The sequence below is a fragment of the Capricornis sumatraensis genome, chromosome 16, assembly GCF_032405125.1.
Source record: "Capricornis sumatraensis isolate serow.1 chromosome 16, serow.2, whole genome shotgun sequence".
In the NCBI taxonomy this organism is placed as follows: domain Eukaryota; kingdom Metazoa; phylum Chordata; class Mammalia; order Artiodactyla; family Bovidae; genus Capricornis; species Capricornis sumatraensis.
In genome coordinates, this window is record NC_091084.1 from 45350608 (window position 1) to 45373464 (window position 22857).

Here is a 22857-nt window from a genome sequence, read left to right on the forward strand (position 1 = left end):
AAGACACTTCATCTTACCACTCACTCATTTTTCCATCTTTTGGTTTTTTGCTTTTATTTTTGGAAAATTTCCTCAGTTTTATCATCTAGCACTTTTCTAGTAGAGTTTTAAAAGGAAGCCTGACACATAAACAGCAAAGTGTAAAAATCACAAGTGTGCATTTAGCTCAGTGACTCATCAGAAACTGAAGATGCTTGCATAGCTCCAACCCAGGGAAAGAGTAGGTGAGGACTATTACCAGCAGCTCTCCTGTGTGTTTATCTCATCACCACTCACTTTCCTCCCCCAAACAATCATGATCCTAACTTCTAACACCATAAATCAATTTTGTTGTTTTCAAGCTTCAGCTTACATCAGAATCACCTGGAAGATTTGTTAAAAACAGATTTCTGGCACTCACTTTCAGAGTTTCTGATTCAATAAGTCTATGTCGGAGTCTAAAAATTTTCATTTCTAACAAGTTCCAAGTGATGCTGATGGTGAGAACTACTGGCCTATTCCTTAACTGAAAACAAATGGAATCATACAGTGTTTCCTCTTTGCTGTATGGTTTCTTTTGTTCAAAATTAACTTTAAAACACATGTAGCTGAAGTTCATTCATTTAAACTACTGAATAGTATGACTGTACCCTATAGTATGAAGTTATTTATCCATTTTACTGTTGATGGTCATTTGTGCTATTACCAGTGTTTGATTACTATAATTAATGGCTCTACAAACATTCTTTTGGAGTCTTTTGGTGAAAATGTGCACACATTTCTGCGGGGTATGTCCATGTAGGAGAGGAATTGCTGGTACACAGTATGGGTCAAGCTCTTTTCCAAAGCAGTTGTACCAATTTTTACTGCCAACAGCAGGGTGTGAGTGCTCTCCGTGCTCTGCATTCTACACAACACTTGATGTCACCAATCTTTGTTTCTAGCCATTCTAGTGCAGTGGTATCTCACTGTGGTTTATCTCATGCAAAATGGTTTTGCATTTTCATGATGACTGATATTGATTGTTTTTTCATAAGTGTATTGGTTACTTGGATATCCTTTTGGATGAAGTACCCATTCAAGCTTCTTGCTCATGTCTCTCTTGATTTATCTTTTTCTTATTGACTTGTAGTGATTCTTGATACATTCTGGATATGGCTATTAGTTGGTAATACATATTGCAATAATTTATTCCATTCTATGGTTTACCCTATTAATGGTGAATTTTTATAAATTGAGTTTTGTGTATGTAGTGAGAGCACCTGCAACTGTTTTTAAAAGCAAATTTCCAGTATATTATACAGTATTATATAACTATAGTCATCACATTGTACACTTGATTTCTGGGCTTATTCATCCTATATCACTGTAACTTTGTACTCTTTGACCAACATCTCCCCATTTATTCCACATCTCTGCCCTTGATAACCACCATTCTACTCTCTGCTTCTATGTATTTAACCTTTTTAGATTCCACATATAAGTGAGATCATGCAGTGGTTTTTTTTCTGTACCTGGTTTATTTCACTTAGTGTAATATCCTCCAGGTTCACCAACATTTCCATAAATGGCAGGATCTCCTTATTTCTTAAGGCTGAATAATATAACATTGTATACATGTATATAGAAGACACAGAGCAAGACTATGAAGAAGTGGATGTAGGAAATGGATGAAGAGTTAGCAATAGCAAAGAAATCTACAGTTGAAAAAGATAAATTGTAAACTGTGCTCTCACCATTTGGATGCTATGAAGAGGGAATATGTGAAGAGAGAATGTGAGATTTAAGTTACCTCCTTTTAAGAGACTTGCCTTTGTACCGATGACTATGGCCAAGAAGATGGAATGTGCTAATTTGTCAAAAACAATGAAGGCACACTCCTGGAGATGGGGTTGGGGTCCTTTTTCCAAAGCACACAGGGGGCTTAGGGGAGAAGTGGATACGTAAATGAAAAGAATGAATGAAAGTCCATGCATTGTTAAGAAGAGATCATGGGTAATGGATGCTTGAAGGGCAACAAAAAATATCCACTACATTTTCCAATGACTTTAAGCCTTGAATATTCTTGGAGCCCCTGCAGCACAAACAGGTATTGGCAGGGAAATTAGTTCTAAATTTTGCAGGAACTAAATAACTCTGTGATGAATTTGTCTGTTTGGTAGTCAGCACTGACTTCCAAGTCCTTCTAGAATGCCTTTCTGCACTGTGTAAGCTGACAAGCTAAAAAACCTCATCATAAACAGCATTTCTAGGCTCCCTTGCAGCTAGGATCCTGGATATGACTTATGTCCTGGCAGTGAAATGTACTTACATGAGACTGAAAAGTATGAGTGATTCAGAGGCTATTTTCCAACTGCTTCTGGTTTTGTTTGTTTGGATTTGGTCGTGAATAAGTCTATGGAGATAAACCTGACAACCAATTTCCAGGTCCTGAGAAGCAGTTGCTATGATGGCAACCTCCTCATCTTGATTCTTGAGAGTTTAATTAACTTATTAAAGGTACACAGACAAAAAGTGACAGGGTTCAAGCTCAGGTGTCTGAATTCATAGCTATTTGGAGAGCTCTCAAAGTTTGCCACAGTTGCACAGTTGTTGCTTCCCTGGCGGGTTAGGTCTGGGTACTGATCCTGAAGACCCAGCCTAGACCTCACCCCATTCACTGCTTCCAAACATTTGTAAGTGCTTAGTTTTTTCTTATATACTTTCAGAGCTACTTCAGTTTCCTGCACTGAAACCTTCTCACTAACATAATAAGGGAAACACCCTATCTCCCCAAATTCCAGGTTTCCTAATTACGATCATGCTATGGGTATGGAATAATAGCCACGTTTCTCCCAACAAGCAGGGGCAAGTACCTGTGCTTTGGCGTAGCTGTAGAAGAGCCCTGATAGAGGAAGTGAGGAAAAAGGACACCAGCCAGGTGTGGCTTCCGTGGGTCCGACGGGTGTGTGGCGGGATGAGAATTGCCTGTACTATGTGCCCACTCTGCCAGCGCTTGTGCTCTGTGCTTCAAAAACCTTGTCACATCCACAATTCGGTGTAACCCTGCAGGGCAGGTGTAATTACTTTCAGTTTACATATGGGGAAACTGAGGATCCGAGAGGTTAACAGGACCTGATCAAGATGCTTGGAGTAGTCTACACACTTGGCATATATACATTTACAGTTTTAAGTGTTCTTCTCCTCATTACAAAAGTAATGTATGTTCATTGTAGAAACTTTGTCATCATCCCTTTGCTGTCATGGCAGCAGGATGGAAGCAGGGGCTACTTTTTCTACATGTGTATTTACATAATTGTAACGTCTTTGCTTCTATTATATACGCTGCCCAGTTTTTGATATATGAACTCCATTTTCTTTTTTTCCTCTTTTTAAAAAATTGAATGGCATGAAAAATATTTCAGAAATGAGAAATAATTGACAAACTGGCTTGTGTTGACCTCTTAATAAATGAAAGGGCTGAGATAGTTATCTGCAGTAAAATTGCAAAATAGATAATTGAAAGGAATCACAGGTCACATCTTAACTTATTATCTTATTAATAGGCTCTATGAGCTAATTTAAAAGGATTATAACATCTCTCATATCAGTAATCTTATATGACGATTTTAATGACTCACCACTGTGTGTGTGTGTGTGTGTGTGTGTTTTGTTTGCCCATTCTCTTCCCACAGGCTTTAGGCAATAGTTAAAAATGTGGCCACAAGAATTTAGAAGATGTTATCTGTTGCCTGTCTAGCGTAATTGGTCCAGGATGATAACTCACTATAATCAGGTGTCCACATTTCGCAGGTATCATAAGAAATGCATGTATACTCTGTGGCTTAAAATGAACTACAAATACTACAAATAAGACTCCCATTGAAAAGTCCTATGATCTTCAAAAATGGCTGGGATCTGATTTCATTCAATTTTAAGTTACTTTTGTGGTCATGACAATAAAAACTACTTCTGCTCCAGTCCTCCTCTTCCTCCTCCTCCTTCTATTGCAATATATTAACAGTTACATGGTTCAACAACTAAAAAGTATAAAGACAATCATTGAAACTTCCCTTCTATTCTTTGCCTCTACGTACCCAGCCATCTTCCTAATTTCTTATATATCTTTCTATAAATTCTTTATGTATATACAAGAACAAACAAATATAGATTCTTGTTTTTCTGTTTTCCCACACAAAAGGTAAATATATACATACATTGTTCTGTAGTTTGTTTTTGTTTTTTTCATTTAAAAGAATATCTTGGAGATCTTTTCATATGCAAACATATAGAGTTTCCTCTTTCCTTTTTATAGCTATGTTAATGTTCTATTTTATGTATGTCATATAATTTATATTTCTGCCTGGGATTTTTGGCCATTTAGTTGCTTTTAATCTTTTGCTGCTACAAACAATGCTGTGATGAGCTTTGTACATAATATCATTTCATACATGTGAGAATTAACATGTATTAAATATTTCAGTTCAGTTCAGTCACTTAGTCATGTCTAACCCTTTGCAACCCCATGGGCTGCATCACACCAGGCCTGCCTGTCCATCACCAATTCCCGGAGTTTACTCAAACTCAAGTCCATTGAGTCGGTGATGCCATCCAGCCATCTTATCTTCTGTGGCCCCTTCTCCTGCCTTCAGTCTTTCCCAGCATCAGGGTCTTTTCAAATGAGTCGGTTCTTTGCATCAGGTGGCCAGAGTATTGGAGTTTCAGCTTCAGCATCAGTCCTTCCAATGAATATTCAGTACTGATTTCCTTTAGGATGGACTCATTGAATTTCCTTGCAGTACAAGTGACTCTCAAGAGTCTTCTCCAACACCACAGTTCGAAAGCATCAGTTCTTCAGCGCTCAGCTTTCTTTATAATCCAACCCTCACATCCATACATGACTACTGGAAAAACCATAGCTTTGACTAGATGGACCTTTTTTGGCAAAGTAGTGTCTCTGCTTAAAAAGATGCTGTCTAGGTTGGTCATAACTTTTCTTCCAAGGAGTAAGCGTCTTTTAATTTCATGGCTGCAGTCACCATCTGCAGTGATTTTGGAGCCCCCGAAAATAAAGTCAGCCACTGTTTCCGCTGTTTCCCCATCTATTTGCCATGAAGTGATGGGACCAGATGCCATGATCTTAGTTTTCTGAATGTTGAGCTTTAAGCCAACTTTTTCACTCTCCTCTTTCACTTGCATCAAGAAGCTCTTTAGTTCTTCTTCTCTTTCTGCCATAAGGGTGGTGTCATCTGCATATCTGAGGTTATTGATATTTCTCCCGGCAATCTTGATTCCACCTTGTGCCTCCTCCAGCCCAGCATTTCTCATGATGTACTCTGCATAGAAGTTAAATAAGCAGGGTGACAATATGCAGCCTTGACGTACTCCTTTTCCTATTTGGAACCAGTCTGTTGTTCCATGTCCAGTTCTAACTGTTACTTCCTGACCTGCATACTGATTTCTCAAGAGGCAGGTACAGAATGAAGAAGGTATACAATACAGAATGAAGCAGGTCAAAGGCTAACAGAATTTTGCCAAGAGAATGCACTGGTCATAGCAAATACCCTCTTTGAACAACACAAGATAAAACTCTAAACATGGACATCACCAGATGGTCAATACTGAAATCAGATTGATTAAATGTTTATTTAATTTAAATAGATATTTTAAGACTGCTTTTTCTAGAACTTATGTCAGTGTATACCCTCATCACTAATATTTAAAGTGCCTGTTTCCCTAGACTTGTCATGAGAATGTTGTCAAACTTTGGATTTTTTGTGTCATATGTTTAAGATTTATTTACATTTCTTTTAACTGGCCATTTTTTTGTGTGTAACTGGTCTTTACTTATTGACACCTAGGGGCTCTTTACATATGAAAGAGATTACTCTTTTGTGATCTGATATGAAAACATTTCTCCCAATTTCTTATTTATTCTTTAACTTTACTTATAATGTTAAACATTAGAGTTTTTTTTTTTGTATGGTTGATCTTATTAATTGTTTATGGCTTCTGGGTTTGGGGTGACAAAAAGACTTTCCTTACTATAAGATGAAAGGCATTTTCCCAGTTTTCTTTTAAAACTGTTGAGGTTTTTTAAAAGTTAACTTTTTTTTTTTTTTTTTGCCACGTGTCTTGCAGTATCTCAGGTCCCCAACCAGGGATTGAACCCAAGCCATGGCAGTGAAAGCCCAGAATCCTAACCACTAGGCTACCAGAAACTCCCCAAAAGTTAAATTTTGTATTCTTTTGAAGTTAACTCAGTGAGGCATGAGGAATGGATTCAACTTCATTTTGTCTAAGTGACTACTCATTTGTCCTAATACTTAGTGGTCCATATTTTTTCCAATGCTTTGGATGTCAGCTTTATTACATTGTGTCTATGTATGATTTTGTGACTATTTCTGGATATCATGTTCTCCTCCATTAGCCTGTCTGCCTTCCTATGAGCCAGCATTACACTGTGCTGATGCTGAGATTTGATGATATCTTTTACTAGTCCTAGTACTGCTACTCTTCCTCCCCTGCCATGGCTCTTCCTTTTCACATTTTTTATCACTGTTCTTGCTCCTTTCTTGTTCTATATAAACTTTAGAATCAACTTATATTATTTTTTTAAAGCCTAATAGATCACATTAAAATTTTGAATTAAGTTATGGAAAACTGACATTTTTATGATGTTTCATATTCCCGTCCAACGGCACGTAATATTTCTACTTGTTCAAGTTTTCTTTTGGATACTGTTTAGTAGTGTTTAAAAATTTTTTTCTTTACATAGAACTTGAGTATTTCTTATTGTCTTTATTTCCAGGTATTTAATTTTTTGTTGTTGTTGCAATTGTAAATAGTCTTTTCTTCCATCACCTCCTTTATATTGAGAAAACTTTATTTCTACACATTAATTTTATTCCCTACTAGTTTATTGTATTCCCTTATTGCTTGTTAGTTTTTCAGTTGATTTTCTTGAGTTTTTCAGATATCCAACGATATCACCTGTCATATTTCCTCTCTTCTAATTCTTATACCTCTAATTTATGTTGTCTACTTGATTTGACCATTATATTCTGTAAACTATAGTAAATTGAAATGATCATCTTTGTCTTGTTGCAGAGTTCATTGGAAATGCTTCCAGTATTTCCCCATTAAATCTGATGTTGGCTTTTGAATTGGGATAGATTTTTTCCTCATGTTTAAGAAGTATCTATTCATATGTTATTGATTTTTTTTTAATCAAGGATGTTTGTTGTTTAAAATCCCTTTACAATCTATGAAGATCATCTGATCTTCCTCCTCAAATCTACTTATAAGATTAATTATGTAAATAGATCTCATAATATTAAACCATCCTTGAATCCTGAAATGTATCCCACTTATTTATGATGCTGAATTTTGACTGCTAATTTTTTGTTTATAGAGTTTTTTTTATTGATGGTAATAAATAATATTGATCTATAGTTTTCTTTTTTGTGTACAATATTATGAAACTTGGGTATTAACGATGTACTTCCTTCATAGAAAGAATTTGACCTCTTTTTCTATGCTCAGGAACAATAAAAAAATTGGAATAATTTGTTCTTTAAAAGAATGACTTCTTCATTAGAATTTTTTCCATCAAATTATCTGGTTGGTCCTGCCGCTTTCTTAAGAGGTAGGGTAGCTCTTTGACAACTTCTCTCTTTCTCCCATACAAATTGGTTTCCATCATTTCTCTCTCTTCTGAAGCCAGTTTGGTGTGCATGGCTCTTCTGCTGTTTAGAAATCTTGGATTTTCTTCTTAAAAGTTGTCTTTATAATTACAGGATGTCTTTATAATAAGGATGTCTTTTATGACATCCTTCATCATCCATTTCTTTAGATAGTATCTGTGGCTTCCCTACTATGAAAATAATAAAACTAGTTCATATCCTACCATACTGGCAGCTGAGCTGTAGCAGCCGCAAGAAGAGAGCAGGGTCTCTGTGTGGGGCACTACTGAGACCCTGTCCATCCACAGAGCATGTTCCTATGGTGTCCGCACAAGTATTAACTCTGGCCTGAGCACTGGGACAGGAATTGCCAACACTCAAGCAGTAAACTGTCAGCAAATTATTACGAAGGAAAAGCAGACACATGCACGTGGCAGTCAAACATAGCAGGGAGTCAGAATTCTTTGAGGAGTTCAGGGTCTCTGGTTTTTAAAACTACTGCAACATTGTGAGGCAAATGGTCACAAGCTTAGAAATAGAAATCAAATATAAAAATCATTCCATTAGATAAAAAAGAGCAATTTTTACATACGAGGCTTCTGCTCAACCAATTATTAACAAGGAAGACAATTTTAAAATTAATTTTCCTTGTAATTAAAGATATAGCAATGGATATATAAACATATATTTTGAATTGTACACACATCATGAAGCCACTTTTGGTTTCTTAGTTGACCCTCACAAATTACAGGAAATGTGAAAGAAAACAATAACTGCAAATTATGAGCTGGTTCTGCCCACATGTTTGGTCTATGGTACCACTAATGCAGGCAAGGGAGCATCAAAGGTTTTTAAATAAGAGTTATCTTAGGGACTTCTCTGGTGATCCAGTGGCTAAGACAGATCCCAAAGGAGAGCCCTGGTTTCGATCCCTGGTTGGTGAGCTAGATCCTGCATGCCACAACTAAGAATTCGCATGCCAAAACAAAATCCCACATACCACAATGAAGATCAAGGATCCTGAGCACCAAAACTACTCCTACTGCTGCTAAGTCGCTTCAGTCGTGTCCGACCCTGTGCGACCCCATCGATGGCGGCACACCAGCCTTCCTCGTCCCTGGGATCCTCCAGGCAAGAACACTGGAGTGGGTTGCCATTTCCTTCTCCAATGCATGAAAGTGAAAAGTGAAAGTGAAGTCGCTTAATCGCGACTGACTCTTAGCGACCCCATGGACTGCAGCCCACCAGGCTCCTCAGCCCATGGGATTTTCCAGGCAAGAGTACTGAAGACCCAGCAAAGCCAAATACATATGTAGATAAATAAATAAATATTTTTTAAAAAAGGAATGATCATGTTTAGATTTTGACAGAAGTATTGAGGATGAACACTCATTATGTCTTTTCTGTTGGATGGTAAGCTCTTTGAGGGCAGGGCTTGCCTCTCATTCATCATTGTATCTCCCATAATGCCTAGCACAGCACCTGGTGCACATTCAGGCTGCACGGGGCAGTGGTTAGGAAGGAGGATCTGATGCCAGATATCTTGGCACTGAGGCCTGTTCTGCCACCTCCTAGCAAACTACTGAACCTCTCTTCACTTCAGTTCCTCTATCTGTGGAATAAAGATAGTGATGATATCTACTTTGTAGAGTTTCCATGAGGATTAAATGAGCTGATGTATGTGAAGTAGCTAGTATCTGACATTTAGTATTCACTTAAATGTTAACTACTATCACTTAAAAAAATATTTATTTACTTTATTTACTTGGCTGTTCTGGGTCTTAGCTGCAGTATGTGGGATCCAGTTCCCCAACCAGGGATCAACCCCAGGCCCCCGGGCTTGGGAGTATGAATCTTAGCCACTGGACCATTAAGGAAGTCCCAAATATTACCACTTTTTAGGAAAATTTTATTGGAAGAATTTTTAATCCTTTGTAATTGAAAGAGAATATTGGTGAAGTTTTCAGAGCCACTGAAGAAACACAGTCCTGGTATTTAGACCAAGATAGCATCAACATTGTGAATAAAACAATCATTTGCTACTTAGGCTCCCAAGAGGATTCAACCCTACCCAACTATCTTTCTCCCATCATACTCACAGGGTTACCTTCTACCCAGCCAAGTTTCCTAATGGAAGCTTATCTGGAACTGAATAGGAATATTTTTTGCCTGTAAATAACAGAAAATCCAACTCAAAAAACTTCAGTGAGCTACTGCTCCACATTCATTATGATGGCTATTGTTTAAAACAACACAAAACAGAAAGTAAGTTTTGATGAGGCTGTGGAGAAGCTGGAATCCCTTGTGCACTGCTGGTGGGAATGTAAAATGATTTAGCTGCTATGGTCATTAGTATTGTGGTTCCTAAAAATATTTAAAATAGAAACATCATATGATCCAGCAATTCCACTTATGAATATCTACTCAAAAGTATTGAAAGCAGGCACACAAATAGATATTTGTACACCCACATTCACCACTATATTATTAAAATAGCCACAAAACAGAAGCAACCCAAGTGTTCATTCACAGACGAATGGATAAGCAAAGTGTGGTATACACATACAATGGAATACTATTCAGCCTTAGAATTTATGTTACATGAAATAAGACAGTCACTAACACTGTATGATTTTATTCATATGAGGTACTTCAGTTCAGTTCAGTTCATTTCAGTCACTCGGTCATGTCCGATTCTTTGCAACCCCATTGACTGCAGCATGCCAGGCCTCCCTGTCCATCACCAACTCCCGGAGGTTATTCAAACTCCTGTCCATCGAGTCAGTGATGCCATCCAACCATCTCATCCTCTGTCATCCCCTTCTCCCGCCTTCAATCTTTCCCAGCATCAGGGTCTTTTCAAATGAGTCAGTTCTTCGCATCAGGTGGCCAAAGTATTGGAGTTTTAGCTTCAACATCAGTCCTTCCAATGAATATTCAGGACTGATTTCCTTTAGGATGGACTGGTTGGATCTCTTTGCAGTCCAAGGGACTCTCAAGAGTCTTCGCCAGCACCACAGTTCAAAAGCATCAATTCTTCGGCACTCAGCTTTCTTTATAGTCCAACTTTCACATCCATACGTGACTACTGGAAAAACCATAGCCTTAACTAGATGAACCTTTGTTAACAAAGTAATGTCTCTTCTTTTGAATATGCTGTCTAGGTTGGTTATAACTTTCTTTCCAAGGAGTAAGGGTCTTAATTTCATGGCTGCGGTCACCATCTGCAGTGATTCTGGAGCCCCCAAAAATAAAGTCTGACACTGTTTCCACTGTTTCTCCATCTATTTGCCGTGAAGTGATGGGACCAGAAGCCATGATCTTAGTTTTCTGAATGTTGAGCTTTAAGCCAACTTTTTCACTCTCCTCTTTCACTTTCATCAAGAGGCTCTTTAGTTCTTCACTTTCTGCCGTAAGGGTGGTATCATCTGCATATCTGAGGTTATTGATATTTCTCCCTGTAATCTTGATTGGAGTAGCCAAATCCGTAGAAACAGAAAGTAGAACGATGGTTGCCAAGAACTGGGGCTGGGTGAAGGAGTGAGTGATTACTGTTGAATGAGTACAGAGTGTTAGTTTTGCAAGATGAGAAAAGATCTGGATGGTAGTGATGGTTGCACAACAGTGTAAATATACTCAATGCCATTAAACTGTGTACTTTAAAATGGTTCAAATTGTAAATGTTATATATTTTTTACAATTTAAAAAGCAAAGAATAACTTTAAAAACCAATTCAAACAGTAAGGAAGGGGCTTACCTAGTAACCCCATCTGCCAATGCAGGAGACAAGGGTTTGATCCCTGATCCAGAGGATCCCACTTGCTGTGGAGCAACTAAGCCTGCATGCCACAACTACTGAGCCTGTGCTTTGGAGCCCAGGAGCTGCAACTACTGAGCCTACATGCTGCAAGTACTGAGGCCAGAGTGCCCTAGAGCCCATGCTCTGCAAGAAGAGATGGCACTGCAACGAGAAGCCAGTGCGCAACTAGAGAGCAGCCTTCCTCTGCACAACTAGAGAAAGCTCGCACAGCAGCAAAGACCCAGTGCAGCCAAAAATGAAGACATACAGCAACAACAACAACAGTAAGGAAGTGTGCTGGCACACACACCTGGAGACCCTGAGCTGGGGTGTACCTGCGGGTTGGCTTCGGTGTTCCTCTTGATTTACTCTCTTTGGGTTGGTATCAAGATGGCTGCCACAGTCTCTCTTTCACCACACCCATATCATAGCAAGAAAAGAGGACTCTTCCATTCCAAGCTTTCAAGCAAAGAGACTGAAATTGCTTCTGATTGGAACACCGTCATGTGTTTATCCCTGAACCAATGATTGTCGCGGGGGAATGGAATGAAAGTACTGATCTTCTTAAACCATCTCCTGAGCCTGAAGTTGAAGGTGAGGCAGCTTCCCTCCGAGGAACAGGGGTTATCTGGGGCAGGGGAAAACATCTGTTGTGAGGGACAAAAGATCAAATGGAGGTGGGTCCAGATCAAACATACTGGAAAGGTTTTTCAGGAGATGTGAAAGCCATCCATGGAGGAGAAATGAATGTGTGTGTGAGAGCTGATGGGTTTTCTTTTCTGCATTAGTTCTCAGGACCTGCTAACCTGCAGACTCTAGTACTTTCATCCGTATCTCATTGCTGTCTGGAGGACGTCTCAGCAAACACCTTTCCCCTGGGGTACAGTATCATTTGTTAATCAAGACATTGCATTTTATTTATTGAGACCCACTTTGTGTCTTTTAGGCAAAGGGAAGGGTGTGAGCAAAAGAAAAGATACATGAGGTGGGAAATGGCAAACTCCTGATACAAGTAGTTCAGTGTTGCTGGAGCATAACTTGTGGGTAGAAGAGAAGTTGGAAGGGCAGAGGGTGTCAGGCAGACCACAAAGCTCTTTGGCTAGGCAGTTCTTGTTTTAACTTACTTTTTGAGGTAAAACACATACAATAAGGTGCATAAAATGTTTTACATGTAAGCCAGCGTCTCAGTGAATTTTTATATGTATACATCTATCACCCAGATCAAGATCTAAAACATTTCTAGTGTTCCAGAAAGTTCCTTCATGCTTCTTCCCAGTCAACACCCATTCCCAGAGGGAATTACTATCCTGGCCTCTATCACAATTCATTAGTTCTATCTGTTCTTAACCTTCATAGAAGTGGAACTGTACAATATGTACCCTTTTATATTTGGCTTCTTTCACTTAATGTAAAGAATCATGAGATGCCTCTGTGTCATTGAATGTGTTAGAGTTTGTTCATTTTATTGTCCTACAGTATTCCGTTGAATGAATACCTCACAATTTGTTTATGCATCCTCTATTTGATGGAGATCTGAGTTATTTCTAGTTTTGTGCTAGTGTGAATACAGTCATTATGAACATTCTTGTATGTGTTTTTTTGAATAAACACTCATTTCTCTTGGGTATGTACCTAAAAGCAGGTAGTCATGCTTTGCTTGAGTAGATACTGCACAAATGGTTTTCAGAGTGATTGAATCAAGGGATTTGGACTTTAGCCTGAGAGAGACTGGGATTGGTGTGACAAAATTTACATTTTACTCCCACAACCACTGTGAAGATGCACTGAAGGTAAGATTCTAAACAGGGAGATCAATAAAGAACTACAGACTAGGAACAACAGACCAAGTGAGGGATGATGAGGTCCTGAGCTCTGGAAGCTTGCATGAAGGAAGAGGATGGTTTTGAGAGATGATAAGAAGGTTGGGTTGACATGAGGGTTTGTATTTTGTATGTCGTGGGAAGAGAGAAGATGGACTCTGGTGTGACTGACAGGTCCCTGACCTAGTGCTGGCAGAATGATGGTGCCTTTCTATCAGGTGCTATCAAGAGGAAGCGCCTGATAAGGAGCAGGTTTGAGGAAGAAGATGAACTCCATTTTGAACGTCTTGAATCTGAGGGAGGCAATGCACAGAATCGAAGCTAAAGGGAGATTCCTATTACAGAAACAAGTGAGTGAACGAACCATTGGGGAGAGGGTGTTGAAAGGGGATCTCGAAAAGATGACTGAGAAGGTAATTCCTGACAGGCTGGAAAATCAGGAGCTTGCCTGCTGCCATGAAAACCCAAGGGAAGGAGAATTGCCAAAAGGAGTTTCGAAAAGCTGCTGGAGAGTCAAAAAAGTGGGCACTGAAAGGTGTCCAGTGAATGCAGAGTTTACCTCAGCCATATGCAGTTCAGGGGCACTCACAGTTTTTGCTTCCACAGTCTTCTTAGTGCCAGAAGCCCACACCAGTGAGACAAGGCTGGCTGGGTTCTCTCTCCCCTCCGGTCTGGTTCACAGGCTCTTAGCCTGAGGGAGGTGAGAGGGAGGTACAGCCTTAGTCCACGGACAGTCTGGGGACCTCAGTGAGACAATGGAGGGCAGACAGCAGCTACCTCAGGGCCCACCAAGTCCCCCCTGATGTTGGAACACTGAAAACATTGACATTTGAGCACAAATTTCCCTGAAGCCTTTCCCCTATGGAAATTCCCCAGTTGTAAACCATATTGACTTTAATCTGAAGCGTCAGAAAGGTTGCCCAGGCATCTGGGAGCTGACCAGCTGAAAGAACGTTTGTATGGAAGTTTGGGGAAACCAAATAGGATTCACAACATTTTTGGAGATCTGTGCCAGTGGTAAACTTTTCCAGGAAACACGAGGGAAAACTGACTCTCTTAGGCAAAGAAGCACTGGGTCTTATAATTAATTTGTATTCTTACTGACATATAAACTTGGGGAAATGGTGAAGGGAAAGAACAGTACGTCTTATTTCTTACCAGGCACAAGGACTGGAGGAGGCTCCCATAGAGTTTAACGGGCAGCTTTATGTATTTATATGCTTTGACTGGAGCTAACGAGGTCTGTGCCACACAATGGGCAGTTTCTAGTTGGATTTTCAAAGAAGATAACTTTGATCATTTCAAAAGCAATGAAGCCTGATGCAGCTGGAGAGAAAAAGAAGGCAGTAATTTATGGCTACCGTTAAGGACACAAAGACAAAGGCGGAGAGAATGTTTCACTAAGTGAAGATTTACAAATGTGTAAAAAAACCACCCTTATGACTAGAAATAGCTGAGTGGAGTGTCTCTCAGCACCAAACAAAAGAGGGTGGGAGGGATGGGGAAAAGATAGAAGGGATGCAACCTGCTTGCCTTAGCTGGGGATGAAAAGGTCAAAAAAAACCGAACCACAGAAAAGTTATTTTCTCCGATTCTCCTTCGGACAGCAGCTCTAGGAAGTAGGAACGAAGACCTGAAGAGGCAGTCTCATCCTGGGAGTGGTGGGGATGGGCGGGGCAGAGGCAGTGGAGGAGAGGTGCTGAGTGGGGAGACAGGTTTTTGTGCCAGAGCTAGGTGGGGATTTTTGTGATGTTTATTTTTTTCTGATTATCAAAGAAATGAATATATATACATATACACACACACAGACATACACATATGTATGTCCACATATATTCACGGGAGAAAATTTAATAAATACAGAGAAGCTCAAAAAACATTGAAATCCCTGAGTATGGTGTTTTGCTGCATCTGGGAATTGCCGCTACCTTTGCCCCTGGAGCCATGCTGATGCTGCTCATCATGAGCTCCAGTCTCCCGTGCCTAGGACCGTGTGGGAGGGCCCTGTGCAGGTGTGTTCTCTTGTAAGGATGTCTTGCTTGGAGGGCCAGGTGACAAGTACTGCCTTGTACATGCAGCTGGCCAGACCTGATGTTTATTAGCTCAGGTGGTCGTACATACCACTTGTGCCCCTGTTGGGCTGTCTCTTGTTCCTGGCGGCTCATCCTTGACCTTCTGGTCCCCCTTTCTCTTCACTTTAGACTCCAAAAATACATTCAACCAGTTTTCAATGAAATGAACTTTTTCTGTTATGATTCTGGGCCCAGCATTTTGCCAGAGAGGGACAGTCTCAGCAGTGTGTGTGTGTGTGTGTGTGTGTGTGTTGGGCGGCGGTGGAGGGGGGGGGACAAGTGGGCCACTGTCATCCAAGAACTTTGGGCCAGGGGATCAGAGAAGGCCTGGGTTGAGCAGAATGGAGAAGGGCATAGACAGAGTGCCTGCTGAGGTGAGCAGAGAAGCTAGGGTCCCACTCTCCAGTGAGCTCTTCTGAGGCTCCGAAGGAGGCAAAATCACTTTCATTCCATCCACATTCCCCTAGTAAGCGGAGAGAAGGTCAAGTCCCATGGGTGGCGTCGAGGTTTGGGGACTATAGGACTCTGAGATACACAGGACACTTTCCGGGTGCCCCGTGTCCGAAGATTTCATGCCAAAAGTGCTGTTTGTCCTCACAAGAGGGACCGGGTCAAGTTGGAGGACACCGCGAACGGGCGGAGCGCGGTGGCGGTGCGGGAGCGGCGGGTTTGGGGCGCGGGGCCTGCGCGGGGGACTGGGGGCCCGCCCCCGCCCCGCTGACAGCCGCCCTCAGGCCACTGCGGCCGCGCCCCCTCCGCCCGGACCGCGAGGGAGAAGGGAGGGGGCCGGGAGGGGCGGCCCGGGGAGGACCGTGTGAAAATGAGGCCGGGGCTCGGGGGCCGGGCGGGGCCGGGCCGGGGGTGTCAGAGCGCGGCGGGCACGGCGCCCGCACACACCTCCCGGAGCCGCCGCCGCGCTCGCCGCCCGCGCTCCCCTGCCTCTGCCCGCAGCCGCCGCGCCTGCCATGGGCGTCGCGGGCCGCGGCTGCCCTACGGCTGCCCGGGCGCTGCTGCTGCTGCTGCTGCTGCTGACGGCGGCCGTCCCGCCCGATCGGGGCCGCGCCGCGGGGCCGCCGGAGGGTGAGTGTCCGGCCGCGGGGACGCACCTGGCACGCCGGGCGGGACGGGCGCCGGGAAGGGTCCGGGTCCCCTCGCGGCGGGTGAGGGGCGCTCGGGAAGGGCGGGATCGCCGCTCGGATGCGGGGCTCCGCGTGGCCCCTGCTTCCCTGGGGCCCCAGCCGCCGGACAGGCCGAGGCGCCGTCACCGCGCGGGTTAGAGGCCGGGGCCTGAGTGCGCGGCCGGGCCTGGGACCCGGGGCTGATGACAGTTCCCGCTCCGGTCTGCGCGGAGCGTCTGCTGGTCAGACTCGCGCGGGCAGAGCTCGAGGAGCAGGGCTTGGGAGTCTCCTCTGCGGAGATGGGGAAACTGAGGGCTCCGGCCGCGGTCCAGAGTGAGGTCGGGGCCGGGAAGTTCTCCGATGGGCTTCGGGAATGTTTCTATCCGTGGAACAGCTACTGTTGGAGATTCGGGGAACCCCGTTCTGCACTAACTGGCCTTGCAATACTTTCAAAACTTTTGTTTTTAGTTCACATGCTAGAGGGATATCAGCCAAGCAAATACTTGGTCTGCCCAGGCGGGTTTCCAGGTTGAGAGGGTGGGCAGCTGTGAGGAGCTGCGGGTGGAGGCTCCACTCCCGCTTTGCCTGGTTGGAGGGCTCAGGGTGCTGTGCTCAGAGCCTAGGGTGAGCTGTCCCCCCATATCGCAAACCCTGAGAAAGCTGACAGACCCTGCTTGGTTTCTCAGATCATCTTTGCCAACTTGGTCTTTCCTTCAGTAGGCCTTTACCATCGCCTGCTCATGTGCCAGGCACTGTGTGTGGCCTCAGGGACACAGACCCAGTCTGTAATCAACCGTCTAGATGGCAAGACAGGCAGGAAAGCAATGACAGTGTGATATGCGAGCACATCCTGGGCAGGCATCTCACCTGCACTCTGGGGTCCTGGCATGCTCCCTAGGGGAGGTGGGTCTGAGCTGTGTAGAGAGGGCATCCCAGTCAAAGTGAACAGTCTGCACCTGGAAACAAGGACCTGGAAATCATATGTCAATCCCCAGACTTCCAAGATGGTGAGATGTGAGGTAGGGTGGGCTGGTGGGAGATGATGCTAGAGAGGGACCAAGGCCAGGTCATCTAGGGAGACACCCTAGGAGCTGCTGTACTCTTTTTCAGACGTGGACGAGTGTGCCCAGGGGTTAGATGACTGCCACATCAATGCCCTGTGTGAGAACACACCCACCTCCTACAAATGCTCCTGCAGGCCTGGCTACCAAGGGGAGGGCAGGCAGTGTGAGGGTAAGTGACCTGGTAACCAGTAGTGTGTGGGCCACCAGGGGAAGCCCTCAGCACTTGTAGTGGCCACTCGTGTTGGTAGAAATGCTTCTACTCCCACGTTCCCACCCCAGCTCTGGGTCACATCACCCATTCTCTGAAATGTATTTCAGATCCTTAAAAAACTGGGAACATCAGGTTTTCCCCAGAGCTGATCATATAGTTTCATCTGCCTCTGGCTCTGAAATGCCCTTTTGTCTAGCTTCTGCAAAGGAAAAGTGGTGCTTTAGTAGTGTCTTTTCGTCCCACTCAGTTTGGGGGCAGAAAGTTAACAGCTGTGTTGATCAGACAGCCATGCCTGCCAGAGCAGGGCTGATCCCTCACCTCCCTGGGGCAGCTTGTACTCTCACTCTGGAGTCTGAGTGCCAGAGTTCCACCCTCCCCTGAGGCTCTGGTGACTCCATCTTGTCCATGACTTTGGGCGGTTTGGCGTTGTGACCTGCCAAGCTTTACAGCTGCACCAGGAGGCTGCCTCGTTTGGAGCTGCAGGTTTGCCCCAGCCCTGGAAAAGTGTATGTGGAGGGATGTTTTAAGCCCTTAGAGCTCCAGATCTGGGAGCCTGAAGGCTGGACTCCACTATATTGTGTTCTGGGCCGCTGGGGATTAGCTCGTGTCAGGAATTCTGAAGTTGGGAACTGGCTGTAGAGTGGACTTTCGTAGGAGCAGGCTGCTCTGGGGAATGGCAGTTGTAGCATGTTGGAGCTGGCTGGGCTCTTCTGGGAGCTCTTAGCCAATCCTGTCTCTCATGTTACTGATGAAGACATGGGGCTCAAGGGAATTGGGAAAGGGATTGTGGGCATGCTCACACAATTAGCCTGCAGGTGAAAGAATGTTAGATAAAACTCCAGCTCCATTGCTGGCCTCACATCTCTCCTGTTCACTCAGCTCCTGGTGTCCCTCTTTGGTTGAGTGTGAAATCCTATTATTTACAGTCTCTTTTGTGCATGAGGAGCAAAACTCTCACTTCTCGCATCAGAGGAGATGTGCTCCTGGTCAGGTTCATAGCAAGTGGGGTTGGTGGACCATCCATAAAGCCCTTCTGTTTCTTCAAGCTCATCTTTTCCTGGAGATAGATGGCCATCTCTCTCTATCTGCCCTATATCATGGGAGGCCAAAAGACTACCTCTCTCTGAAACATTTCTCTGTCAGTTCCTCCATACCACATCCTCACTGTATTAAATATTCTATGTACAGTACTGGAATTCACATATGTTCATATACTGCTTGTGGATTTCACTTTTTCACTGTGACTTCCAATCACTGTATGCTTTCTGGGGGTAGAAACCATGCCATGGTTTCTTTTGAATAAAGTACATATTTAGTAAATGATATTGAATGACAAGTGGCAAGAGTTTGGTGATTCTTAGCTGTTGAGTTTTGCTTATCACAATTGAAATTGAATTACTAACAGTTTAGAGTGAAAAGTTTGCTATTTAATTTAAAAGAATTAATGATCGGCATTGCTGCTCTTACACCTTTAAATTGGTTTTCAAAATAATTTGTGATTATTATTATAAATACAAAACAATACAAAAATGTGTGAGATAGAAAAGTAAAGGTCCTCCTCTTCCTCTCTCCATGGGTGATCGTTGTTAACAGGGGCATGTATTCTTTGCACTGTCATTTTCAACCCAAACCCTAGGACGAGCTGATCTTTTGAATACTTGTAGTATTTATAAACCTAGCAAGTAAGGCTCTCCCTGTTTAGTTTGGATTTCTTGGCACAGGGATCCTTAAGTGGAAACTTTCTTCCAAGGAGGGAAAGGAAAGAAAATGAGGATTGCAAAGACTCAAAGATACAGATATTCAAAGATGTGACTCCTTCATGTGTACTTTCTGGCTTATTAGTTTTTAAGCCTCTTGGGTCCCATCTGTGGTATTTGTGATAATCACAAGACAACAACATTTGTGTTGTGATTATCACCAGAGTCACTTGGCCCTATTTAAGTTCAAGGATGGGAACTGGTTTGCTCAGAGTGAACAAAATTTTATACTCCATAAATTTCTTCTGCCAAAATGTTGGAAAAATGAAAGTATAGGACCTCAGTATGTATTTTTAAAATAATGTGATTCAGAAGTGACTTTAGGTGAAGGATGTTATATTCTAAATGATCTTTGCTTATACCCCAGACTTTGGAGAGGGGATGTTTCAGTGGTCAATATTCATTACATGGTCCTTATTTCTAAGTTTAAGGAACTGAATCATCTAGGGATAAATCTAGACTTGGCCTTTGTATTTTTTTTTCACTTTTTATTTTGAAATAATTTTAGACTTCAGAAAATTTGCAAAAATAGTGCAGAATTCGTTACATATGTCTGCTACTTATTTTACCCTAGTGTCAGCAACTTACATAACTGCAGTAGAGTATTAAAACCAGGAAATTAACATTGGCACAATATTATTACCTATATAGACTAACTCAAATGCCACCAGTTTTTCCCTAACGTTCTATTTTTTCCGTTCCAGAATCCAGCTCAAAGTCCCACAGTACATTTAACTGTTGTCTCCTTGTCTCCTCCGGTCTGTGACAGCTCCTCAGTCTTTCCTGGTGTTTCTTGACAATGACACGTGGATGAGTACGGTTCTTTTGTTGGTGTTACGTCTCCACATGATAAAAAGTGATATGGTAGGAACAGACACAGTAAGAGAATGTCCTGTGTTTTCTCGTTCTGCATTTTTAATAATGCAAAAGTGGAACTTTTGGCAAAGGCTGCTGCAGAAGTATTTTTGTGTGCTTTTCAGTGCATCACAGCTGGGGTACACAATGTCAACATGTCCCACTACAGGCGATGTTAATCTTGATCACCTGGTTAAAATGATATATTCTGTTTTTCTCCACTTCAAAGTTACTTCTTTTTTCTGTTTCAACAGAGCTATATCTTGGGGCAGATACTTTTGGCCAGTGCTAATGTCGTGTTTGTTCTCACATTTTTGTCCACTGATTTTAGCCTCTCACAGTGGATCTTGCCTGCATCAGTTGTCACTGTAAAGTGTGCCTCTTGGTGGTTTTGTATTTCTCTTGTTCCTTGCAGATCTAGTAATAGGGCTTCTCTAAGGAAGCTCTGTCCTCATTTCCCATTTACTTATGCGTTGATTTATGTGTTTGTGTATGTTATGCCAGTATGGACTCACAGGTATTTATTTAATTATATAGTTGTTTATTTTGGGCTTAAGTTCTTCCAACTTTAGCCATTGGGAGCTTCTTCACATGGTCTCCTGTGTCCTGTTGACATGCCCCCATCCTTTTTTGAGAAACTCCTAATTTTCTGATACCACAAAATGCTCCAGCCTCAACCTGTATTTCCCCCTCCCTAACCCTGGAATCAACCACTTCTTCAAGGACCCCTGGCTTTCCTTTTATTGGGAAATGGTGTATGGAAACCAAGATCTGGATGCTTGATATTTTCACTGTTACTGGGATGTCATTCCTCCTAGGCCCTCTCAGTGGACAGAGCTAGGAAATATACGTATGTATACTAACCCACACATACACACTTATCTATTTTTATTCCTTTTATCCATGCATTTCTCTCTATATTAAAAACAGTGAGTTATATGGATATTTCAGATTTCAAAGCAGTATCACAGGATTATTCTAACCTCCCTCTTGGCTTATTTGTAACTTCTTTCTCTAACAGTGAGAAGCCTGACTCTCATTATTTGCCATATATATATGTTTGTTCAATCCCAGTATACACATAACGTATATATAGAATTGCTACTCCATAATCCTGTGGGTAAAACAGATATAATAATTAGGGTATGGTATTTATCTACAACTGCTTTTGTTTTCAGCCTTACAATATCCAGTCAAGTTAGTATTTTTTGAATTTACTTAGGCTGGTACTTTTCTTCCCCATCCTCTTCTGTGTGGTTGTGTTACTCATTTATAGTACGTTTGGATTCGTTTGTTCCTCTCTGTATTCCATTTTTTCTCTACCCTCAGTCCCCACTTCTGCTTCCTGCTTGACGTGTGTATGTAAAACATCACCATGGTTCTGAGTCGAAGCTGTACAAAAACCAGAGAAGTGTGACTCCCTCCTCCCATTCCCATCCTGCTTACATTCCTCATTTCCACCCCTTTTCCCACAAGCAAGGGTCACCAGTCTATGCTTTCTGGTTTCTCCTTCCTACGTTTCTTTTGTACAAATAAGCAACTGAATATGTATTTTCTTTTTAATTATTCACTGAGTTATAATTTACACAGCGTAAAATTCACCAGTTCAAGTAATGTACAAATCAGTGATTCTGAGTGAACTAGTTGAGGTGTACAATCACCACGTAATACAGTCTTCAAGCATTCTCCTTGTCTCAGTTTCAGCCCCATTCCAGGCAACCGCTAACCTATTTCCCTGTTTCTGTAGCTTTGCCTTTGTGACTATTTCATCTAAATGGAATTATATAATATATGGTCTTTGTGTTTGGCCTCTTTCGCTTAGCATAATGTTTTTGAGGTTCATCCGTGCTATATCCTGTAATGATATTTCATTCCTTTTTATTGTTAACTAGTATTTCATGGATGTTTGGGTTGTTTCAGCTTTTAGACTATTATAAATAAATGTGGTGCTGTGAATATTCACCTGCAAGTACACGTGACTTGGCATTTCCCTTGGATATATATCTAGGAGTAGAATCTTTGGATTATGTGGTAAATTTGTGTTTAATCTTTTAAGAAACTGCCAAGGAACTTCCCAAAGTGACTTATTACTATTATTATGCCATCTTATTACCATCAGCAACGTATGAGGATTCCCATTTCTCTGTGACCTTACCAACATTTGTCATTGTCTTTCTTTTTAAAAATTGACTGATTTCTGGCTGTGCTGGGTCTTCTTTGCTTTGCGTGGGCTTTCTCTAGTTGCGGCGAGTGGGGGCTCCTTTCTAGTTTCGGTCCATGGGCTGCTTCTCGTGGCTGACTTCTCTTGTTGCTCAGCACAGGCTGTAGGCACACAGGCTTCAGTAGTTGCAGAACAGGGGCTCAATAGTTGTAGCACATGTTCCCCTATGGCATGTGGGATCTTCCCAAACCAGGGGTCAAACCCATGTCGCCTGCATCGGCAGGCAGATTCTTATCCACGAAACCACCAGAGAAGTCCCTGTCTGTCTTTTTTATTAAAACTGTCTAGGGAGTGTGG

The 22857-nt window shown here is 42.3% G+C and overlaps 1 protein-coding gene across 4 annotated transcripts in view; it reads left to right on the top strand.

The window, feature by feature from the left end:
- The first annotated feature begins 16299 nt into the window (after window positions 1-16299).
- The window catches only part of SCUBE2 (signal peptide, CUB domain and EGF like domain containing 2), a 69929-nt gene continuing 63371 nt past the window's right edge, over window positions 16300-22857 (top strand). For all 4 annotated transcript variants that reach the window (XM_068988504.1, XM_068988506.1, XM_068988505.1 and 1 more), the window contains exons 1-2: window positions 16300-16414; window positions 17563-17685. In XM_068988504.1, coding sequence (XP_068844605.1) covers window positions 16300-16414; window positions 17563-17685 — 238 coding nt within the window. The remainder of the gene's footprint in view (window positions 16415-17562; window positions 17686-22857) is intronic.